The sequence below is a fragment of the Monodon monoceros genome, unplaced genomic scaffold, assembly GCF_005190385.1.
Source record: "Monodon monoceros isolate NGI ecotype Baffin Bay Population unplaced genomic scaffold, NGI_Narwhal_1 Super_Scaffold_18, whole genome shotgun sequence".
Lineage (NCBI taxonomy): Eukaryota > Metazoa > Chordata > Mammalia > Artiodactyla > Monodontidae > Monodon > Monodon monoceros.
In genome coordinates this window covers 123925174-123948806 of record NW_021703774.1, presented here as the reverse complement: position 1 = coordinate 123948806, position 23633 = coordinate 123925174, and the positions used below count along the sequence as shown (strand labels likewise).

General features: G+C 38.1%; 1 protein-coding gene across 5 annotated transcripts in view; it reads left to right on the top strand.

Moving 5' to 3' along the window:
* Positions 1–23633, top strand: part of SGIP1 (SH3 domain GRB2 like endophilin interacting protein 1) — a 209721-nt gene that overhangs the window by 155146 nt on the left and 30942 nt on the right. For 4 of the 5 annotated variants that reach the window (XM_029230276.1, XM_029230278.1, XM_029230277.1 and 1 more), the window contains one exon: positions 561–687. In XM_029230276.1, coding sequence (XP_029086109.1) covers positions 561–687 — 127 coding nt within the window. Of the gene's footprint in view, positions 1–560; positions 688–6550; positions 6611–23633 lie in introns of all 5 variants that reach the window. The other variant, XM_029230279.1, reaches the window with a different exon arrangement.

Sequence of the window (23633 nt, the reverse complement as noted above, 5' to 3'; positions counted from 1 at the left end):
GGTGGTAGGCACACTGTGTGAACATAAAGGAGGGTGGTATGACCCAATGAGTTTTTTCTGACATTTCTTGCATCATGTTTTAAGGCTGAGGGGTGGGAAACATTCTGTGTGAACAATTAAGAGACTTCTGGCAGAGGTAAATTCCTTTGGTATCTGCACACAGGAGTCACAGACTGGTGATGTCCCTGATATCTAGTTTAGCTAGCACAGTGCAGTGTTCTGCATTCAGATATCTTTCAGTGGGTATAAGCTCTCACATTATGTTACTTGCTTAGTTCCTGGGGGCATAAGAGGCCATCCTCCTGAAACATCGCTGACCACACCCCAGACCTCAGCCTCTCTAAATGCGATGTTCCTGTTGAGTGCAACGCATTACGGTTGATGGTTCCTCTAGCTCCATCCACAAGCTCCTGTACAGATATAATCAATTTCAGTGTAAAAGTGGTGCCACCTATTCTCTTTTAAGAACCTGAGTTGTCATATCCGGGGCCGGGAGACACTAAAAATATGGAGGGCAGACCTGTGAATCTAACTTTCCATTTCTTTTCTTCTCCCTGCAGCCCCGACCTTTCAGCCCTCCCATCCATTCTTCTAGCCCTCCTCCGATAGCACCCCTAGCCCGAGCTGAAAGCACTTCTTCAATATCGTCCACAAATTCCTTGAGTGCAGCCACCACCCCGACAGTTGGTAAAAATTATCTCCTCTCTTCTAATCTGTTTGTGGTTTTGACTGGCTATTATTTATGATCTGAAAACCCTAACGCCCAATGTTTCTGATCAAAGTTGTTTTGCTGTGTGTTTTGCTATCATCTGACTCTTCTTTTAAAAGCACCTTCTCAGCAAAGAAGGCAAAGTGCTTTAAGTAAGCAAATAAGCAAATAAAAGAATGTGAACACCTGTGTTTCGCAGGAGTTCTCTTATGCTATTTCCATGTGGAGCTATTCATAAAAGTAAAGAAGAAATCGTCAAATAAGATCCTATAATTTAGATATTATTTCTTATAATGAAAATAGTCTCCATTGAGGGGGGAATGTTTCTTTAAATTCCAACCGTGTAACGCATCAGAAATCACAAAATTTAGAACTTTTATTTTCTTGAAGCTTTCATTTCTTCATCACTTTGGTTCTCCTTATGTTGACAGATGGTATAAACATGGGCACTGTGGGACGTGAGAAAACTTTTCGACATTTTTTGTAGTGCTTTTCAGTGATGTGCGGTCAATTTTCCCCAAGAAATAAGTCATTGCTGGCATTTTCAGTAAATGCCTTTGTGCCTCTTTCCTTATGGTGTGATGAAAGTGAAGAGTTGAGAATGGCTGCTCAGCTGGATGGTTTTCCCAGGTTTAAATGCCTCTTTTTGCCTGGAGTGTCTTCCCTCTTCCCAAGGCCGGTCTCTGTCTACACCTCTTTACCCACCTTCCATAGCTCCTGCTGCCTCTCTCACGTTTGCATGGTATCTCTGACCTGGGCTTTCCCATTCCATTTTTTCCCATTGTCTTCCTTTATTGTCTGAATGCCCTCCAAGTCCCCCATATTATAAACCATCTGGCTCATGCTGCATTGCTTGGGAGAATCATTAACCAAAGCTAAATAAATTCCTGCTGCTACTTGCCAAAAAAGAGCACACTACAGAGTTGCCCATGGGAGGAGTAATTTGATCAAAGCCTGGAGCTCTTCTGGAGAAGAAATCCCTCTTTTCCCAGGGAAATAAGTTAAGGTGTGCCCCTTAGGCCCCCAAAGAGAATTTCGACCATATCACGTGCTCTACATTTTTAATCAGATCAGCCCCAAAGAATTCTTCAAATTTGGTGAAAATATAGCCAGTTATCCAATTTCATATGATTCGTTAACAGAGAGATATTTAACATCATTTATATAACCATGTCTATTCTTTACCTGCATCATCGGCTGGGGCAATTCAGGGCTCCCTAATTTTAGATGCCTATTAGCTAGATTCTCTCTGGGTTTTGTTGTTGTCGCTGTTTTGTTTTGTCTTTTCTGTAACTTCCGACCTTATTTTTGAACTCTCTTTAATACTCTTGATTGCTACAGCCATTTCCCCCACTCCTGCTCTGTTGTTTTTCTGTTGTTTTTTTCCTCAAGGTCATTTGTTCCACTCACTCTCTGTGATTTTCCTGGTGGTCCAGAGACGAAAGTAAGGATAATAAACTGTCACTCAGAAAGCAGACCTCAAGTGACCTCAGATGACCATCTAACCTATTCCTTCAACTCATTGAGATTCATAGAGAAAATTGCACACACAGAGCATTTGACCTGTGGCCACGTTTTGTACCATGTGTTCTCATGCTCCCTGCTGCAGAAATCTCAAATCCTGGCCAGTGACTCTGATTCTTAACACAGCTAGTATGCATTCTTTTAAGATGAACCACAGAGGGGCTAAAAAGAGAAAAAAGCCACCTTAGAGGCTGGTCACATTGCTTCATTGCTGAGGAGCATTCTGATTTTATCTGTTTGGGTCTGTTATTTTTGTATGGTTTTCATCTTCCTCACTCTCTTGTTCTTTATTTCCTGCTGCTGTGGGTCACCTGACAGCCGTTTCTCTCTGAAGTAAATACATTGTCAACGACCGCCCAGCAGCACCTTGTGTAGCGTTGTTTATCTCTTTTCGGAGAGGATGTGCTTTGGCTGTTCAGCGCTAAGGTGCTGACTGTTCATGACTGCCTTGGAACGTCAACTTAATGTAATCAGATGGCTTGGGGCAGATAGAATTTCAGCAGCAAATTCCTGACATCGATGGCTCAAGATTTCCCTCCCTCCACCAAGATACTTTTCTGACATTTCCTGTGACACTTGTGCCAAAATTGGGACATGTGTGGCAGAAACTGGATACTTATTATTTGTACTTGCTTATTGCAAAGTTTAATATAATTCAAGGGTTAAATTTTTAAGAGCATGTCTGGTCTTCCTACACAACAATTCAAGTAAGAATTCGCTCCTGCCAGACTTCGGGCGTAAAATCTTTTTCATGAGACCTGTGATTATAAAGTAGTAAATCTGATGCCAAATTGAAAACAGGACTTTCTGTGCATTGTCACATTCAAATAATGAAGAGTACCTTTGCAACTATATGTCACTGAATTTAAGTTACCTTCAATCAGAAGATGCACTATTATTTTCTATATGACTGAGAAAGGGTGGAGAAAGCTGCCAGTTGAGGTAAGGTGCAATACTTTCTTATCATATTGATTTTAAGACCCATCCCAATTCCAGAGAGGTTAAAAAGTACACATAGTAGAATCAATGAAATACAATAAACTCCTTTTGTACTGAACAAAGCTCACAGGACCTTCACTATTTGATTTGGGGGGAAGAATCCTATTAATATTATGTGAATAAAGAAAGTGTTTAAAGTTATTCTATTGTAAGAAACAAATTCCTAGACATTTAGAGATAGAGATAAACAGGGAGTTATCTCTAATTGTATATATCCAATTTATTATTTGTTTCTTATTTCTATAGGTGATAGTCATTTTTTTCGATGTTTGCAAAACCTTCCTTTGGTACCCCAATGCAAAAAGACCACCATGAAGACAATTTTTCTTCATTGTTAAATTCACTATGAATTATATTCCTTCACTGTTAATTATGCATTTTTAAATTACATCTTTAACATCCCAGGAATCTGTAATGAATGAAAGGTAATCATTTACAGGCACCAAAGGAAGCATCAGATGGACTTTGATGCTTCCTTTGGTGTAGATCTTTGAGCAAAAGTGATTTGTATTCAGTACAGGAATATTAGTCATAGCATTTAAAACTTAAAATATTTCCTCCAAGTCTTTGTCTCTCTAAGCTGGGTGGCAATTCTGACTTAGATAAGCTTTTTAAAAAATATAACTATATTAACATCAATTATTCTGGACAAAAAGAAAGACCTTTGGAGGTGGATATTCTTGATCCCAATTTTAAATTCTCACACTTTAGTATTTTTTTCCTTCTGCCTTTTTTTTTTTTTTTTGAAAAGCCTGTCTCCAGTACTGACTTCCCTATCTCAGATCAATCTGAGGCAATTTCCATGGTTAGTTCTTAAGGAAATTTTTCTTCTGTACTTGATTTGAGTGTTGCCCTTATTTAAATTAAGCACAGAGCTGTGCAACCACCCATTTTTTAAGTTCTCTGATGTATTTAGTATGTTTTCTTCTAAGCGCTCAATGTCTACAATCACAATAAAAAATGATAGCCACCCTGTTCAACCCTTACGAACCATTCTTTTGTAACTTCAGCTCAAAGAGCAAATGACAGTATTGGAGGCTCCTCATTTTAAGGAGATTGTAAACAGAAACTTAGTTCTTCAAAAGAAAGGAATATTCTCCACCATTCCCCACTAATAGGTATGAAAAGGCACTGTTACATTCAGTTTCTGCCAATGTAACTTTTTTGTGTCCTATTTTCTGGAGATATTATGGGGTATCCTTCTTAGGGCCAGTTCTTTTTCCTCTCCTACAGATATTATAGGAGTTGCATTCTCTTATTCTAGCCACCAAGGAAGCCACATGTATATTAAAAGCTGATTGACAGGTGCTATCCTAGAGCCTTAAGAACTGACAAAGAAATAGTTTCCCTGCCTTATTCACTAAGTCTAAGGAGGCAAGCTAGTAGAATATTTTCCAAGAAGCAGAGTTTTTGAAATAATTTTACTACCCTCATCCATTTCCTTATCTTACTTCTCTGTGTTCTAGGGAAGATTCTCCTTTACCGGTCTTTGTACAGAATTTATTCAATTTTCTATTAAAGTTAGAATAATACCCTTCAGACCTGTGGCACTGATTGATCTAAATCACATAGAATAAAACTTCAATTGTCTACATTTGTTTGTTGGTGAGGAGGGAGACCGTGTACAGAGATCCAGAACGGTTGGGATTCAGAGCAACTGTTGTGACCAGTTTACAAAGACATTTGGCCATGCCTGATACCATAGCCAAAGATGGAATTACAATAATGCTGTTCAAAATTAACAATCCATAACTACCAAGTACAGTGCAAGGCAAATTGAATTTGGATATTATGAAGTTGAAATGGGATACTTCATTCAGGGACCTCAGATTCATACTGTTGCATTTTTATGGTCTCATTAAAAGCTTCCTCTTTCCCCATGGGGAGGAAGGTGCATGCTGGGTGATCCCATTGAGCTGTCAGCGCTCTGTCCGGAGGTTCTGTTGATGGATATATGTCCAGCCACTTGAGAATTGTGTCTGAGTGAAATACACCTGCACGAGTCAATTATTAATGATAGTGCTTTTAACAACTCCCTGAAAAGGTGGGGGTGTGATTTTTTCCATGGAGCTGACTTCAGTGAATTCACAGATGCTAACATCTGGCATTTTTTAGATTTCCATTTCTTCTCATAGGCTCATCATGAAATAAGCACATCACTTTTTTATACCCTTTCCATAATCTCAGTGTCTTAGGTTTTGTTTCCTTTTCCATTAAAATCATTCCTGTGTTTCGATCAGTAAAGTGTGTTGCTTGATTTCATTTGAGATTTGTATTTGTGTTTTTGTTTTCCATTCCTTTATATTTCTTTGGTTCGTAGTGTCAGAAGATGATGTTTTTTATGACAAACTGCCCTCGTTTGAAAGGCGCTGTGAAACGCCTGCAGGTATGGTGCTAGCCGAGTGATCTCTAGATATCTAGACTTTAAAAATCCAAGCCCTTATGCCATCTGAATGCTCAACTTCATGGACATGCTCCTCGCCTCATGAGTGGCCAGTGCCGATCAGATGCACCATCTATTTACTGTTCATCGTGGAACTCATGCCACTGAAATGTTTTTTGAGTGAACATTTTATAAAGCCGCAGGTTGCATGACAGTTTCTCAGTGAAAAGGTTCCAAAAAGGTGAGATGCTATTGCTTTGTGAATTTACAGAAGGAGGAATAATTTAACTGCTCAGAATTACGTGTCCAGTGACGGCTTTTTAATTAAAAATATAGTAGAGCACCGTTAGTAATCTTGTTTTTTCTTTGGTACGTAGGTAAAGGGTGTTTTGTGTCTGGATGCCTAAGGTGATTCCAGGGGAGGGGATGGAAGAAATATGACATCTTCCATGAACTTTCAGTTGATATGCAATGCTGTTGTCATTGAAAACCTCAGCTAAGTTTTATATAACCTATAACTCCGAGTTTATCTTTTTGAAAACATAGAAGGGGATGACATTGAAGATGAAATAAATACAGCAATTGCTGAATGACAGTTTGGCCAAACTAGTGCAGTTAAAATATGCTGACGCCCCTGCATGGCCAGGAAGACTTCTGCTCCATGCGCACCAGCACCGAGTACCAAGCTACCAGCAACACGTGCCCATCCCTTTAGGCCTCCATAGCTTTGCTTTTGCTTTCTGTTTCCCGAACTGAAAACAAAATAACAATAATAATAGATTGCCAGCCTTCCCTTTTTCCTGCACGCTAACGGCATGCAGTGCCTCTGCCCTCCCCCCTAGTGAGATTAATGACCTGCTCTGTAACTCATACTGTGTCCTTCTCTCTCCCTCTCCTTAACCTTTCCCATCCCGCTTCAACTCCTGGCCATGCAGAGAATGAACAGCCTTCCCTCGTTTGGTTTGACAGAGGAAAGTTTTATTTGACTTTTGAAGGTAAGTAGTGCATAGCATACCAGATTCTAATTTATCCTCCCCTCGTGCCTTTTCCCCATTCACATTTTTAAATCCCAATTCTCTTCAAAAGACCTGGTCTCACTTTCTATATAAAAATGCTATGGCTACTTCGAAAATATTAAATACTAAAGAAAATATTCCATGAATTTGGTTTTTATGGGATCTTCGATTTTTTCATATTAAAAAATTAAAGCTAATTTGCAGTTAATATTGGTTACTTAATTAACTGTGTTAAATTGAAAAAAAACAAACACCTTTTTTGGGCAAGGAACTTAACTCTGTCAACCAGGGCTCTTTCTTAACTCTTTTGCAAATGCAATGCAACAAATATAAGGACATTTTTGGTTGGAATTGGAATTTAACTTTGCTTTGGATAATTAATATTTCAGATACAACATCCATTATTGTAAAATGTAAATGTGTAAGTATTCTTATGACAAGGAATGCTGCATGGGAGGTCAGAAAAGTGAGGAAAAGAAAAAAAGTATTTTAGTAAGTTCTATTTACATCTTCTGAAATGGAAATTGAAACTGGAATGACTAGTAAAATGTACAGCTACCACTGGACTTGCCGTTTTAGAAGATGAAAGAAAATATACATAAATATAATGTCAGGTATCTAACCTCAATGTTGGATAATTTGTTATATTCTGTATTAAGGATTAGCATTCTTCTGTTTTATATTTAAATTCTAAATCATTTTAACAGGCCAGGCATTTGATAAAATGGCCTGTTTAAACTATTGTATAGGAAAAATTAAGTAGTTCAACTTAATTAATGGACTATCTTACACATATCACTTAAAACTCTGCTTTCTACGATTTTAAATAGCTAAGTTTATCTTGGGATAAAAAGTTGGCCAAAAAATATTCTACTCTAGAATTGAAACTAAATATTGAACGTTTTATATTTTATGACAACAAAAAGAACTTTCTTAAGTGTGTGTTTTAGCACAATTGTAAAAAATCAGAATGACTGATACAGATTTTGAAGTAGTTTTTGTGGTGTGGCTTTTTTCTCTTAACAGTGACTTTTCCTTGCAAGGTGGTCCCAGAGATGGAAGTCCTTAGCTTGGAGTAGCTTGGGTAGCAGCAGGAAATATTGTATGATTTAAAGCTTCCCAAATACTTGATGTCTATCCTGGGTCAGGCAGAGAACAGGTGGATAGGCAGTCTTTAAGGGAAGATGCATATTTTCCACGTGATGTCGGAAACCTTCGTTGCCTCGGGCCATTAATTTTGTGATAACCAAGATGCAAAATCCACAAACTTATGACCTGCTAAACTTTCTCTTCGAATCAGATGGAATTAAAAAGTGCCCAGGTGTCTTTTTACTGATCAGCACAACTCAGAGCAGAAGCTACAGTTGAATAGGTTGGTGATCCTGACTTATAGCCAATACCTGCATACATAAAGGCCCTTTCTCTGGTTCAGTCTGGCCACAGTAGAAGTTGTAGTTTACCCTGCTTTAACCAGGAAATTAAGCCATATGCTACCGGCAACCTTCAAGTAACATCTGGGGCTCCAAAAAGTATATTTCATAATTTTTTGTTGGTGTGGTTTTTTTTGGCTTTAGAGTATCTGTTGGTTGCTTTGCTTGTGTTCTGGTTTGGATTTCTTTAAACAGAGAGAGGTAGACTTTTTCTGAAGATACCAATCTAAAGAGAACTTTTGGTTGTTGGTTTGTTTGTTTTTAAAATCCACATCATCAATCAAATATAAGTATTAATAAACATATGAAATAACAATGTGAACCCCTTTTTTTCTTTTTAGGAAAAGAAAATATTTGTTAGTAGATTTTGGGGTATCTAAAGTTGGTAACATTGCCATTTTAATTAGTAAGATCCAAATTCCTTAAGCATCTCAATTTAAGCCAAGAGAAGTCATACAAGAAAGAGGTTGAATAGAAATTAATTGGAATCTCTAGTTCTGTGTTAGCTTCATCTTGGACTTTGCTCAAGGCTGGAAAGTATAGGCAAGGCTTCTTAAGGGACTATAGGAGCAGCTGTTTCATAAATGTGTCCCTAGTCTTCTCATCAAGAAACGCTCATGCAGATGAAAATACGTTACAGTGAACTTCAAGAGAAGACTTAAGAGAAACTAAAAATGACACCTTACCCCCGGAACTAAAAATGACATAAGGATGGCTACATTTTAAGAATGGAAAACTTTGTTTTCATCATTTATGTACATTCGTCTCAGGTAGTTTTAGCTAGTGCAACCTGGAATGATTTTTAAATTTTCTGCTGTGATGATAAAATGGCATAGAAACAGTGACATGTTAAAATGCCTTGAGAATAGTGCCCCTACCCAAATTTTAAACTCCCAAAAGACTGTCATTCAACATGTTTTATTGAGTAGCACTTTTAGTATATTCTTCTAGGGCACTCTGGCTTTACCCACATTTGTTATTATTAATGTTAATTATCTTTATCTTCAATTCTTTATTCAGGGAATGCAGAAGAGGAAGAAAGATTCCCAGCTCAAAATATTCACTTGTTCCAAATAGCTTTGAAATTATTATTTGTTGGCATCTAAATAGTGTTTCTATCATGTTCAAAACCTTAGCCTGTCTTATCCATTGCTTTGTCCTTACAGTGCTTAGGCATTGTGGTTACCCAGTGAGTGTTTGAGTCACTGACCAATCAGCCAACTCACTAATGAACTTTGCCTTATGAACTTATTTGGAGATAACTTGAGATGCTTCACACCTCCAAACTTAACTTAACAAGAGAGATAGAAAAGCATTAGATGATAGTTCTAACTCAGAAGAGTTCCAAAGCTTGTCTTAGTGGTTTACTTTTATAAACAATTTCATCTTTTAAAAATTCACTGAAATTTTAACCTATTTAAGTTCAGCTGAAAAAAAATGGTGAAGGTTATGAAAGGTGGTAACTGTTTAAATTCATTCATCCAGGAGTATATCCAACTGAAACTATCAAGTATTCTTCTGAGCTGGAAGGAAGGGAAAGATATTTCCATAACAAGTAGAAGATGTGACTGTTAGATATTTGAATAATTCTGTAGAACATTTGAACATCAAGATGCTTCCAGAAATGTGCTGTCCCTCTCTTTGTTTAACTTATTTAACTACAAAATCATCTTGTATCTGGTAATGGAAAAAAAGACGACCTACAGCCATACATTCTTGAGTGTCACCTCTCCTCTGTGCATACAGCCACTTGCACTCTCCTCTCAAGACAGCTCCGTGCTCCCGTTTACTAGTCTCACCCCCACCAACCTCTGGGACTGTCATGTCCTTAGCAACACCCTTCTCTGCATTCCCAGGCTCTCTGCCACACTCGCCCACCTGTTTCCTTAACTGCATCCCAGCTCTCTCCAGGGGCCATCTCTTCTCCTCTAGCTCTCTCCACGGAAAGTTCCTCAGTCTTCTGTGGGCCCTATGTCATGGGACTACGAGTTCTCCCAACTCCCCATTGCTACTTCCAACTCCCACTCCCAATAATGTAAAGCAGCCATCTGCTCATTCTGCCTTTTACTTACGGCCGTCCACCACTGACTACGGAGCATTCCTCTGCATTCATCTACGGGCTTAGGGATGCTGGCAGCCCCTTTTCACCCTCTTCTCCACCTCACTCCCTAGCTTCATTTTGTGTCATAGATTCGATGGGGATGATCCACCCAACACCCTCGCTCCAGGGCCTCTTGACTTCTTCAGTTCCAATAAACTTTCCCTCCACTCATTAACCCACACCTCTGGCCACATCTTGGAAATGGTCCCTACTGACGAGTGTCATTTTGTCTATCTCAGAACTAACCATGTGTCCCCCTTCCTATACTCCTATACAATGATTCTTTCATTCAACAAATATTTAGTGAGTACTACTGTGTGCCAGCACTGTCCTAGGCACTCCCCTGTAGGGAACAAAACAGGAAAAATTCCCTGTCACCATGGAGCTTACATTTTAATGTGGAGAATCAAAAGTAAAAAGATAAACAAGTAAAATTTACAGGCTAAGTTCTACAGAAAAAAAAATAAAATAGGGAAGGAGAATGGAACACATTGGGGGTGAAAATAAATAAATAAGAGGACCTGAGGTAATAAAAGTAATGAATAATAATAACTAACACCTGAGTTCTTACTATGCAAAAAGTACATTTCATCTACTATCTCATTTTACCTGCACAACTCACTGATGAGGCAATTCAGATTCAGCTAACATAAGTCACTTTTGCAAGATCACTCAGCCAAGAAGAGGCAGAGAAGCGATTGAAACCAGGCTCCTAGCTGGAGACCGAGGCTGATGCTCTGCTCCGCGTCCGTGATCTCATTCAGCCTTCGCAACAGCCCCTTGAGATAGGTGAAGCTCGCAGGTTTTTCCAACTCTCCTAACATTCCAGCTTCCTGGTCCCGGGACTACACCTTATCTTTGACCTTGTTGAAACCTCTAGTCTCATGTCCACCCCACTCTCGTTCAGTCCACTAGCCAAGCCTACATTCAAGTTTTCTTCTTTAGACCCCTATCGTTAGACCCCACAGAGGAAGAGTATGTCTCTATACAGTGGGATCTACATTTTCCTCTTTGGAATTATGTAGTCCATGTGAAAAAAGTAACGCTTGGGATATTTTTAACTTCTGACCTCCTTCAGTAGGTTATTAAATATCCCTGCTTAAAAATTGGCAAGACATAATCATAGTCATGGACCACGCAACTTTCTTTGCCCTGACAATAGTAATAGCATCCTGTAAGAAGCAAACAGGTCAAATTTTTCACATATGACCAGGAGGATAGTAATTCATTCATCTGAGAGTCACTAAAGAAAGAAAAATTGAAAGGCATAACCAATTTTCTGGGAAGCAGCTCTTTTGCTAAATTCACAATATTCTTCAAGTGGGAAGTGTCCACTAATTGCCCCTACCCCACTGTAGGCCCTTTTCAATCAATAATGCAGTAAAGTTATCGAGTACCCAACTCTGCAAGTCACAGTGTTAAGTACAACTAAGTTGGGGAAATGATATAGAAACATAAAAAGCAGTGATACAAGCCTGTCTTCATTAAAAATATTAAAATCGCACTTCCTAGCTATTCTGATTCTTTCTATGTAAAGTACATTGTCAATATAAAATGTAAAGCCCTTTCTATTCATAACTGAAGGTCGCAGTTTTTAAAATAGCCTAAACCTGTGAAGAAGATTCAAGTGGAGCTGAACCTGAAAAATGTTCTACCAGGCAGATCTGCTGAGGGTTTCAGAATTCACTCGACCTCTTCACAAGAAATTAATGACCTGGTTCTGAAAATCTCTGGGATTGACCAACATGCTGATATTTCACTTGTTCCTGTTCTTTGAGGCAGGTGCCTTGGCTCACATGTTTTGTGTATGACTGTCATGCTGGAGATAGACAAGAAAGTCAGTAAAAGAGAAGCCTCTCTCTTTATTCCACTCACGCCTGACACCAAACATGTGGGGTGTTTCCCTTCACACTGAACAATTCTGACGTAACTACCTGGAGTTAGGCACACCCCATGGCTCAGTCCCACAAGGCTGCCCCTCGCTTTACCCACCAGTCACAAGTCCCACAAGTCACCTGTACTTCTCATTGACCGCCTGTAAGTTGAGGGCTCTCCACAGCCACCTCCTGGGTTTTGATAACTTGCTAGCACAGCTCACAGAACTCAGGAAAGAGCTTTACTTTCTATCAACCGTTTATTCTAGAGGATACAGCGCAGGCACAGGCAAATGAAAGAAATGACTAGGAGGAGGTATGGGGGTAGAGGCACGGATCTCCCATGCCCTGTCTGGGTGTGCCGCCCTGTCAGTACCTTGATGTGTCCACCAACCCGGACGCTCTTCAAACCTCATTGTTTAGGGGGTTTATGGGAGGCTCATTATGTAGGCACAGTTGCGTGAATCATTGACTACTGGTGATTAAGTCAATGTCCAGGCTCTCTCCTCTTCCAGAGGTTGGGAGATGGAACAGAAAGTTCAACCCTTTAACCAACCAGCCCCCATCCTCCAAGAGTCACCTCCTTAGTATGGACTCAGGTATGGTTAAAAGAGACTTTTTATGAATAACCCCAAAGCCCCCACTAACCCTCTCACTCAAGCAATCACAAGGGTTTGAGGAGCTCTGTGCCAGGAACTGGGACAAAGACCTAATATGTGTTTCTTAACATCGTAGTCAGCAAAGTGCTCCCTGTTTTAGCCCTGATGTCCAGGCCAAATTATGAATGGGTTGCTAGGGATGATGTGAATGTACAGAATTCATATCAGAATTCTATACAATTAAATACTTGTGGGAAAGCTTAAGAGTAGGTGGCAGTTTCTATCCCGAGTCACCAAGCAAAGGGTACCCTTTAGTGAAAAGATGATTTTATTTGGATTCAGCATATCCAGAGTACTGCTGCTTCTACCAATACTGCTGATGCAATATCACCAATAAACCCTTACCATGGCTCTCATCTTCTGCTAATTACTCACTGGCCACAAACTCGTGTAATCTACACAGCAACTGTGTGAAGTGGGCACTATCGTTATTCACACTTTACAGATGAGTAAACAGAGGCACTGAGAATTCAGGTTACTTCCCCAAAATAACACAGCTAGTCAGTGGGTAAATCGGTTCAGAGGGAGTTAGTGTTATGTTATAAATGCTCCTAACCACTATAATACTCAGATCTTCGCTGTGCCACTCAATAACTATGTGATCTTGAGAATTTAATGTCTCTGAGTTTTCTGTTTTGTAATTTTTAAAGTGGAAGGTATAATACCCACCTGGTAGGATAATTAGGAAAATCAAGTTAAGATAGTTTGTGTGTGTGTGTGTGTGTGTGTGTGTGTTTGGTTTACTAACATACTACACGATATGAAAGGCTTTTTGGTTTGGTTTTGGTTTTTTATAGACTTTATGTTTTAGAGCAGTTTTAGGTTCAAAGTAAAATTGAGGGGAAGGTACAGAGATTTCCCATTCACCCCCTGCCCTCACACATGCACAACCTTCCTCACCCGAGTGGGACACTTGTTACAATTGATGAACCTACATTGACACAGGGTAGTCACCTAAAGTCCATAGTTTACATTAGGGTTCACTCTTGGTGTTTTATATTCTATTGGTTTGGACAAATGTGTAATGACATGTGTCTGTAATTATGATATCCTACATAGTTTTTTCACTGCCTTAGTCCTCTGTGCTCTGCTTATTCATTCTTTCCCAGTCCCCCAACCACTGGCAAGCACTGATCTTTTTACTGGTTCCCTAGTTTTTCTTTCTCCAGAATCTCATATAGGTGGAATTATACAAGGTGTAGCCTTTTTCAGATTGGCTTCTTTCACTTAATAGTATGAATTTAAGATTCCTCCATGTCTTTTTATTACTCGTAGCTCTGAAATGTTTTTATTTTTCATACTTTGAATTTTCATTCAAACTGAATGAGGAGAATTAAGGGAAGGGGCCAAGAAGGTTCTGTAGCTAAGATGCATTTGTTTATTTCTGGTATTTTCCTGGTCTCTAAAGTGACCTCTTGGGTCTCTGGTAGTGACTAAGGCCAGGAGCTTCCTTTCGTATCCCCATCAGACTCACTGATGGTGTATTTTCTTCTAATATGGTCCAAAATACACAGTTGTTTCTGAATGTGTCCCTCATGCAAAAGAAAATGAAGATAATTCAATAATTTTAAAATATGTAAATGTTGGACAGCCTTTGCTTTGCTCAAGATTGAAGTCTTTTATTCCCCAACAAAGGAAATGAACCCTGAGTTTCAGTCACACTTGTCTGGGTGCAAAAGTAGATTAAATCGTAGTGTTTCTCATCTGATGGGGGTTACCAAATGAAGAACAAATAAGAACAGCACAAAGCCTTAAGCCCCACAAAGAAGAGTTGTTATGTGTAGACAATTTCAAAACCTGAAGCATAAGTTAAATAGTTCCCTAGATCAGGAAAAGGGAACTAGGGTTAGTAATGAATAGAATAGAAAAGCTAAAGACTGTTCATTCTTGTATTTCTTCTTTCAGTGGTTAACAAGCATTCCCTGAGCTGCTCTTAGCTATTAGAGAGCTATCACACTCCCCTGTGAAGGAGTTATGGAGGTAAAACAATATGGCTTCTGCCTTGTAGGAATTCACAAGAAATAGAAGAGTTAGGATTTTCTATAAAAGGCATACTGTAGTGAATGTCATAATAGAATTTTAAAAACACGCTGGAAATGTATGAGTAATGGATAGATTTTTTTTAACTGGGAGGAATCTGGGAAAGCTTTTTAGAGACACAGGGACTTTGACCTGACTGACAGTAAGGTACAAGGAGGACTTCAGACACCTAAGATTGTTCCAGTTTGAAGAATGACTTGAGCAAAGGCGTTAGGGTGAGTGATATCCACATCATACCCAGGAATGATATCCACATTATATTCAGTAAACACTGGGAGAGGCCAGGAATGTTTTAAGAAATGATCTTGAAAAGTAAGTAGAGATCATATTCCAAAAGGCTTTCAATACTGAGAGAAGGAATTTGATTACAATCTTTATGCAAGGTGGAACTTTGAGAAATTTTGGAGAAAGAAATTGGTAGGATCATCTTTGACTTTTAGGATTAGAGGCACAGAGAAATTTGGGGATTTACTGAAGCAGTTCGGGAGAAATAGGAAAGAACCGACGGTACCGTTTTCACGGAGAGCTTTGGAAAACACCATTGGGGTAGAAACATCTGACATCTAGTAGGTTGTGGAAAATAAGTGAACACTTCCATTCTGAGACACAGGGAGAAGGGTACTGTTGTAAACCAGAAGAAAGGAGACTCCAAGAGCACTAGATTTGGTCAGAAAAAATGAGTTTCTTTGGAGATGTCTCAGCTTTGAAGTCCTGCACACCATCTATATAGTATGAGTCCAGGAGTAAACAGACTGTGGAAATGTGGGAGTTATTTGCTTAGAGGTGAGGACTGAATCCAGGGAGGTAAGGGTTTAGCCTTGGGGCAAGCCTGTATCAGGAACCATATGGGAAAAGGAATGCATTGTAACCTGGAACTTGCTCCATTGTATCTTTTCTTTAAATAGCCACACAAGTATTAATGGTTAATTTTGAATGCAGGATATTTAATGGACAGGTTTTTGTGGTATATATTAAGTGCCTAGATCTTTTGCTCATCTGCTGTCTCTCGGTCACTCGTGTTCGGGGGAGAGCGCCTAACCGGCTCACCCGGCTGCACTCTGAGTATGACCGTTCACCTAAGTAACAGATAGGAAAATTGCAGACACCAAGCCTAGAAGGAGGATACCAGCTTCTAGAAGGCCATTACTGCAAATACAAGTTAGCGTAGAGGTGACATCCTGCCCCTTTTCCCTGACCGCTGCCTGTCCACGCCTTTCGTCCTCTCTTGGGCGTGTGTCCTTCTCATCTGTCTTGTAAGCTTCTATCTCTTCCTTCTGAACCACAGACGTGAACACTCAAAACTGACCATCATTTGAGACTGAAGGAATCTTTAATATTTGTTGAGTACATCAAACAAAAACGTAATGACTTGTATAAACCTTACAAATAATTGAGTAATAAATTTTGTATTTTTTGGCTTATAAATAGAAAGAAAATTGTTTCTTTTAATAGGGCACTTCATTTTTCTTTTTCCATGAAATAGGAGCTCTTGCAATAAATTTTAAAGTTCCCTGCCTATCCCCACGGTAAACTTATATAAGTCATGTTCAAAAGGAGCAATTAGTTGCTTCTTATGACATTACAGAGTTTCTAAACTCCTCCTCATGGTAGCGGCAATGTGTCTAGACATGCTCGCAGTTAATATTCTCTAGCAGGAATTAGGACTGTCTACATACGTTTGTATGTATGTGCACAAAATTGATTAAAATGCTAAGGTTTACCATGTTTACTAATTCTACAATAGGTAGGTATCTGATAGGGAAAACAATGAACAAATTTGTAGAACACGGCCTTGACAATATTGCTATAAGGACAAATATTGTTGTGGCTGTATTCATTCAGTCAGCAAGTAATTACTGAGCCTCTACTATGTGCTCAGCACTATGAAAGATACTGGGGTTACAGTCGGGAACAAGAAAAGCATGTTTCTACCTTCATGGAGCATAGAAAAGACATTAAACAAGTTGTTACAATAGCATGCAGAGATTGTTATAATTCAGGAGATAGGGTGTTTGGGGAGGCACCCAGCAGAAAGACAACCTGGTCTAGAAGTTAGGGAGAGCTTCCAGAAGAAGAGACAGGCATGACTTTTAAGTCTACACAGAGTCCGCTTTAAAGAAAGATAAAATGTTTTGCTGAGTTAGAGTTCTAATAAAAATCTTACATAATGTATAAATCTTAATCTAAAGGCATATTGGGTATTATCCTAGATATTAGAAATAGACAAAGTCCCCATTTAATTTATATTAGTTTACTTTCAGTGTACACACATGCATGCACTCACACATATATCCATAGAGATAGAGAAAAATACATGGAATATATATATATTTAGAGAGAGGGAGAAAGTGTGTGTGTGTGTGTGTGTGTGTGTGTGTATGCGCGTGCATTGGCTTTGGAATTAGCTTTCGGGGTCTAAATTATAGTCTAAGCATGATGTGACTTTAGGGAAGCTACTTAACCTAAGTCTTGGTTTTCTTCTCTGGAAATTGGAATAGTTATGGTATTACTGGGAAATAGTAACCTATTTCATAGTGTTGTAGTGGTTGTAGTAAAGATTAAATAGCCAAGTACGAGGTCAGTGCATGCAAAGTGCTCAATAATGATTAGCTATTACCACTGTTGTCCACCTTCCCATATCCCTGGACTGCTTTGTTTAGTTATCGCCTGCTTTGAAGAAGGTCGGGTTGCTGCATTCTAGTCTTCCACATAAAGCATCTGGCAACTCAGTCTGCTGTGAGCTGCTACATGGCCCCCTGCTCTTTGTCAGCAGGGACAACGGGCCCTCTTTTCTGGCTGCTTATGGAGCAGGAGAATCCCGTGGAAGCAGGATGCGTCCTCCTGCTGTACACTCACCTCCTACCACCAGCCTCCACCAGAGCCAATCATTAAAGCTGCCTCGCTGAGGCTAATGATCTGCCTGGTGATACACTCCTCGGGATGCTGTGTTGATGCTGATGGGAGATGTTGGAAGAAAATCTGTTACCATTTCTTTTATTAAGGAATTTGTAAATCAAGGTATTTCAGCAAATTTGACAAGTAACTTCAAACTTCCTGAGAAAAGAGTGGAGAAGCTGAGACTCACCAGAAGGATCTAGTTTACCTTTGCATAGTTGTGAGCCTTCATCATGCACAGCTTTTTTTAAACTAAAGTGTGGCTGACGTACAATATTATATGTTACAGGTGTGAAATATAGTTATTCACAATTTCTAAAGGTTATACTCCATTTCAAGTTATTATAAAATGTTAGCTATATTCCTTGTGTTGTACAATATATCCCTGTAACTTATTTTACACATACTAGTTTGTACAATAGTTTTTTATTATGTGTCTTCTAAGAAGAGCTGTCCACAGATGGAGACAGCCCATACATTGTACTCCTGACTCTGACTCCCCCAGACAGAGAAAAGGACCTTTGATTACCCACTAGAGAGAGGAGAGCTGACACAGTGAATGAAAAAGGGATTCAAAGAGGTGATGTCAAGACTCGGGAGAATCTCCCATTTCTAAGCCCTTTTATGTATGTGGAATGTATATATTTCATCAATATCAAACATACTCCTAATAGACTTTAATCAATTACTTGTGAAAGGCCTTTGTAAACTATAAAGTACTATACAAATATAATCATTTCTTAAAATAATTAACATTAATGAATACTTAATATGTGCTAAGAATTTTACATTCATTGCTTTATTTATTAAATCAAAGATTGATTGGGGGTCATCAAAATAAGGCATTAAGATAAGTCATTGCCCTTAAGATTTTAACCCTTTTGTATCTTCAACTATTTTGCAACATGTATGTGGCAATAATCTCTGCTAGAGTGTAGAATTTCAGCAGACAGGAATTTTCATGGACGTGTTCCTTTTCTGCTGGCTCTGCTGTACTGAGTCACCAGGATATTAGTAAATATAGCCTTGGGGCTTCTTTTCCTGCTGGCACATATTCACACAGACAGTGTGTGTGACTTACAATTGTGTTGCTCAGTCTTATATTCAGGGTAACTGCAACATTGCTTCAAGATTTGATTTAGAGGCTCATTGAACTATGCCTTTAAGAAACACGAAAGGTTTTTCTGGAGAAGTATCACAAAGGAGCAAGGGTGAGGTTAATTTTTCAAAGATGTTTTGGTGACTTTCCGGAGTTGCAGTCATCATTGTAACGGGTGAGTCCAGGAAGGGGAAGAATGAGTTACTTAATGTTGATTACTCCTTTCCTAGATTTTGCCTTTTTTGGACTCTGCTCACAGCCCATTCCCCAGGAAACTGGTGGCTCAAATGGCAGGCTTTCAGGCAGTCAGACTAGGACTGACAGCATTCTTTATGCCTCTCCATTCATAAATATCAAATATCATAAAATTCAAAATTACCAGCATCTACTTTTTGACTGTAAGAACAGAAACCATTCAAGAAATAAAGGAGAAATGTAGAAACTTCAGAGTTATTTAAGATCCTAGTATAACTCTCAATTTCTTTCTTTTTAAATTTTTATGTTATATTGGAGTATAGTTGATTAACAATGTTGTGTTAGTTTCATGTTTACAGCAAAGTGATTCACTTATATCAATACATGTACATGTATCTATTCTTTTTCAAATTCTTTTCCCATAGGTTATTACAGAGTATTGAGTAGAGTTCCCAGTGCTATACAGTAGGTCCTTGTTGGTTATCTATTTTAAACATAGCAGTGTGTACATGTCAATCCCAAACTCCCAATCTATCCCTCCCCCACTTCCCCTCCCCGTAACCATAAGTTCGTTATCTAAGCCTATAAATCTGTTTCTGTTTTGTAAATAAGTTCATTTGTATCATTTTTTTTAGATTCTGCATATAAGCGATATCAAATGATATTCGTCTTTCTGTCTGACTTACTTCACTGAGCATGATAATCTCCAAGTCCATCCATATTGCTGCAAATGGCATTATTTCATGCTTTTTAATGGCTGAGTCATACTCCACTGTATATATGTACCACATCTTCTATTTATAATATTTTTTGCCACACTATCCCTAATCATGCTCATTATATAAAATTTAGAAAAACAGAAAGCTATAAAAAATGAAATAATCTATAATCTAATAACCATAGATAACCACTGTTTTGGTGTATTTTATTTCTAAGATTTTTCTTGTGTAGGTGACTCGTGTGTGTGTGTGTGTGTGTGTAGTTTATATTTTCATACAGTATATAAGTATGCATTCTCTTACTTTAACGTATGATAATGTCCCCCATGCCATTAAACTGTATTTGAAAATAGCTCAGTGTTTTATTCTGATTGTGAAATTGATGTAAGCACATTACTGTTTAAAACTTCAAACAATATGGAGAAGTATAGATAAAAGAGTAAATACAGAGAAAGAAGGAAATCCTGCTATTTGCAACAACGTGGATGGATCTTGAGGAAGACAAATACTACATGATATCACTTATATGTGGAATCTAGAAAAGAGAAAGTCAGACTCATAGAAACAGAGAGTAGAAAAGTGGTTGCCAGGGCCTGGATGTGGGGGAAATATGGAGAGGCTGGTAAAAGGGTACAAATTTTCAACTATAAGATGAATAAGGTCTGAGGATCTAATGTATAACGTAGTGACTATAGTTGATGGCACTGTATTGTATTGATACAAGTGAAATTTGCTAAGAGAGTAGAACTTAAATGTTCTCACAAAAGAAATAAAGAAGGAAAGAAGGAAAGGAAGGGAAGGAAGAAAGGGAGAAAAATATGTGAGGTGATGGACGTGTGAATTAACTAGATGGGAGGAATCCTCCATAATGTAAATGTAGATCAAATCATCACACGTCACATTATATATCTTACAATTTTATTTCTCAATTGTACCTCAATAAAGTTAAAGAAAAAAGATCCTGGAACTGAAAAAAAAAAGAGTAAATACAATGCTGAAATACACGTGTGTGTGTGTGTGTGTGTGTGCGCGCACACGTGCTGCATTTACTTGATTCCAAAAAGCCATCCATTGGGATGTGCTCCATTGGTTTAACAACACTTCAGGTGCAAAATAAGCTTCATTAAAAGTATAAAGGCATTTTTTTCCTAACTAACAATAACAGACAAATTGCAAGCCACTATCTTCAGTATAACCATCAGAAATTGAATCTAAACTTATTTCAATTTCAGAATTAAAAATACACCTAAGTCACTCTGGCCATCAGCAGTTACATTTAATATCACAGTGACTTGATGCTTTTTATACAGCATGTTCATAATCTGGATCTTTTTATTCTCTTTGATGTTTATGGTTTCATTTAGGGGCGCATCAAAAATTCCAAGGTTTTATCTGCATTCGTCTCCCTAAGTTTATTTATAAATTGCCAAAAGGTAACTTTCTTGAAAGTCAGCCAGAAGTTGTTGACAGATACAGTTTTAGCACCTGAGTTATATATTCTTTCATGATGCATAATTCAGCCATAACCTACTTGTCCCACCTTTCGAAATTCCATGGTTTACTTTTCAAAGAATCTGGCAGTTTCTCCTGCCTGCCGTTGCATAGCTTGGTGTGTGACAGTTTATCTTCTGTGTACAAATAACTTTTCACTTTATTACTGCATCAGATGGAATCTTTAAAAACAATTCTTAAGGGAAAATAAGGGTCCAAATTTAATCACATGAGAGGTTGTCAATTCAAATAACTCAACTGAGGGGACCTCGAGATGAGCTGATCACTTCTAATCAAGGTTACATTCCCACAAGTACAAGCAAAGACAACTCTGGAACATGTTCTGTTAGCAGCTGCCAGTTTTCTTTTGACATTGATTACAAGATGCATCTCAATTTCAGAAATTTTAATATTTTCACGTTTTCAAAAGTATGTTTCTTAACAATCAAGGAAGTATGTACGGTTTTATGCAAATAGAAAATAGACTCTCCTCTATAATCTGCATTCAATAGTAGCCATTTAAATTTATGATATGGAGTGTTTGGGATATATATGTGTGTGCATTATATACATATACATCTATATAATCATGTTAATGTTTCCATAGTATTATATTGTATGCATGTACCTTTCTTTTATTAATGGATATTTAGGTTGGCTTTTTCTTTTCTTTTTTTTTTTTTTTTTTGCTATTGTGTAAAATGGTGCAGTGAGCAGCCTTAAACCTATGTCCTCACGTACTTGTGTGAATTTTTCCAAAAGATAAACTGCTAAAACTGGAATCACTGTGTTAAAGGGTATGCACATCTAAAATAATACTACATATTGCCAAATGTCCATCCAAAAATTTATACCAGCATTATGATTAACATTTTTTCCATGCACTTAGCAACACTGAGTTATGTCAGTATTTCTGATCTTTTCCAATCTAATAGGTAAAATGTGATATGTGATTGTTTTTAGCTATATTTTTAATTACTGAAAACTTTTTAATATCTGCATAGCATTTTATTCTGTCATGAATTGTGATTTATTTCACTTCAGTTATTAGGCATTTGAATTGCTTCAAGTTCTCCCACATGCCATGAACATCTTTGCACATAATTCTTTGGCCTTAAGACATTTTCTTAGAATAGATCCTTAAAATTGGAATTATGGGCTAAATTTATGACACCTTTAAAGGCTCATGATACACATTGCCAAGCAGTTTTCTAGAAAGGTTATACCAACTTTTACTTCCATCAACATTATATTACAGTGCCTATTTCATTATATTCTCACATGCATGAAGTATTGTTTTTTTCAGATCTTTTCTAATCTGAAAAGATAAAAAATTATTTCTCTCTTCCTGTTGTATTTCTTTGATTACTAGTGAGGCTGAACTTGTCTTCAAATTTTTAGCCATTTATGGTTCCTCTGTGTGGTCCTTACTGGATATTTTCCCAATGATCTTGATTAGCCCACCCATAATTTCAGCCCCATAGATATTATTCACTCTGTAAGTTTGAAGAAAGAAATAAACCATTATTATCCTTTAGCAAAACCAGTCCCGTAAAGTTTTTCCCAAGAGAGTTGATGAGGTGTAAAGGACATTCACAACCAATGACCCTTTCAAAGCTGTAAACCAGATCTTCTCAAACTGTTTTTTCATTATCCCCCTTCCCTTACCCACAGAGTCTTTTTAGACCTTTGTTTCCCCCTCATTGCTCCCCAGTACAATTTTAATATCACAGATGTACTGTACACCTGGTTATGTACTGTATGAATATCTGTGTGCTTCATACATAAAAAGGTAAAGATTTCCTTCACCTTCCCCTAAGAACCAATTTCTACCCCTTTTGGGGAGAAGCTGCCCCCTTGAGAATGCATACTGTGCATCCAGCTGGATCTTGGAGCAAAGCTTTCTGACATGAACAGGCCAACACTGAAAATACAATTGAAGTTAGATCTGGTTTCAGTCACAGCACCTTTCTACTTACTATAGAGCAAGTTACCTTGAGCAAATTATTTAATCTCACTAAGCTTCAATCTCCTCGATGGTAACACATGCCTAATAATGGTATGTACCTCAAAGAGATGTTTGGAAAGTAGAAGACATAATGCACGTAAAGTATTCGGCACGATGGCCATCCCGTATAAGTGTTCTCCGTAGAGTAGCTCTTCATGTCTTCTCCACATTCTTTGTCATACGACGCTCCGGCTGGCTTAGCTTCAGATGCTTAATCACTCTCAGTATTGCCTGTATGAAGTTGTATAGGTTTTGGTCATGTGAGTCCTCATACTGAAGACGTTTTCATTATGGCTTTGTCCCCTGCCTTATGTCCATGTCTAATAATAGTCCTTGTGTTGAATATGCTTGATGTGACTTTGATGATGAAAAGGAAACATAATTTTCCCATTTTCTGAGTCAATCATGTTGTTTTAGGAAGTTAATTAAATACGGCATTAATTCATGTTGGATGATGGTTTGAGAACTGTAAGCAAAGACCCAGTTTGAAG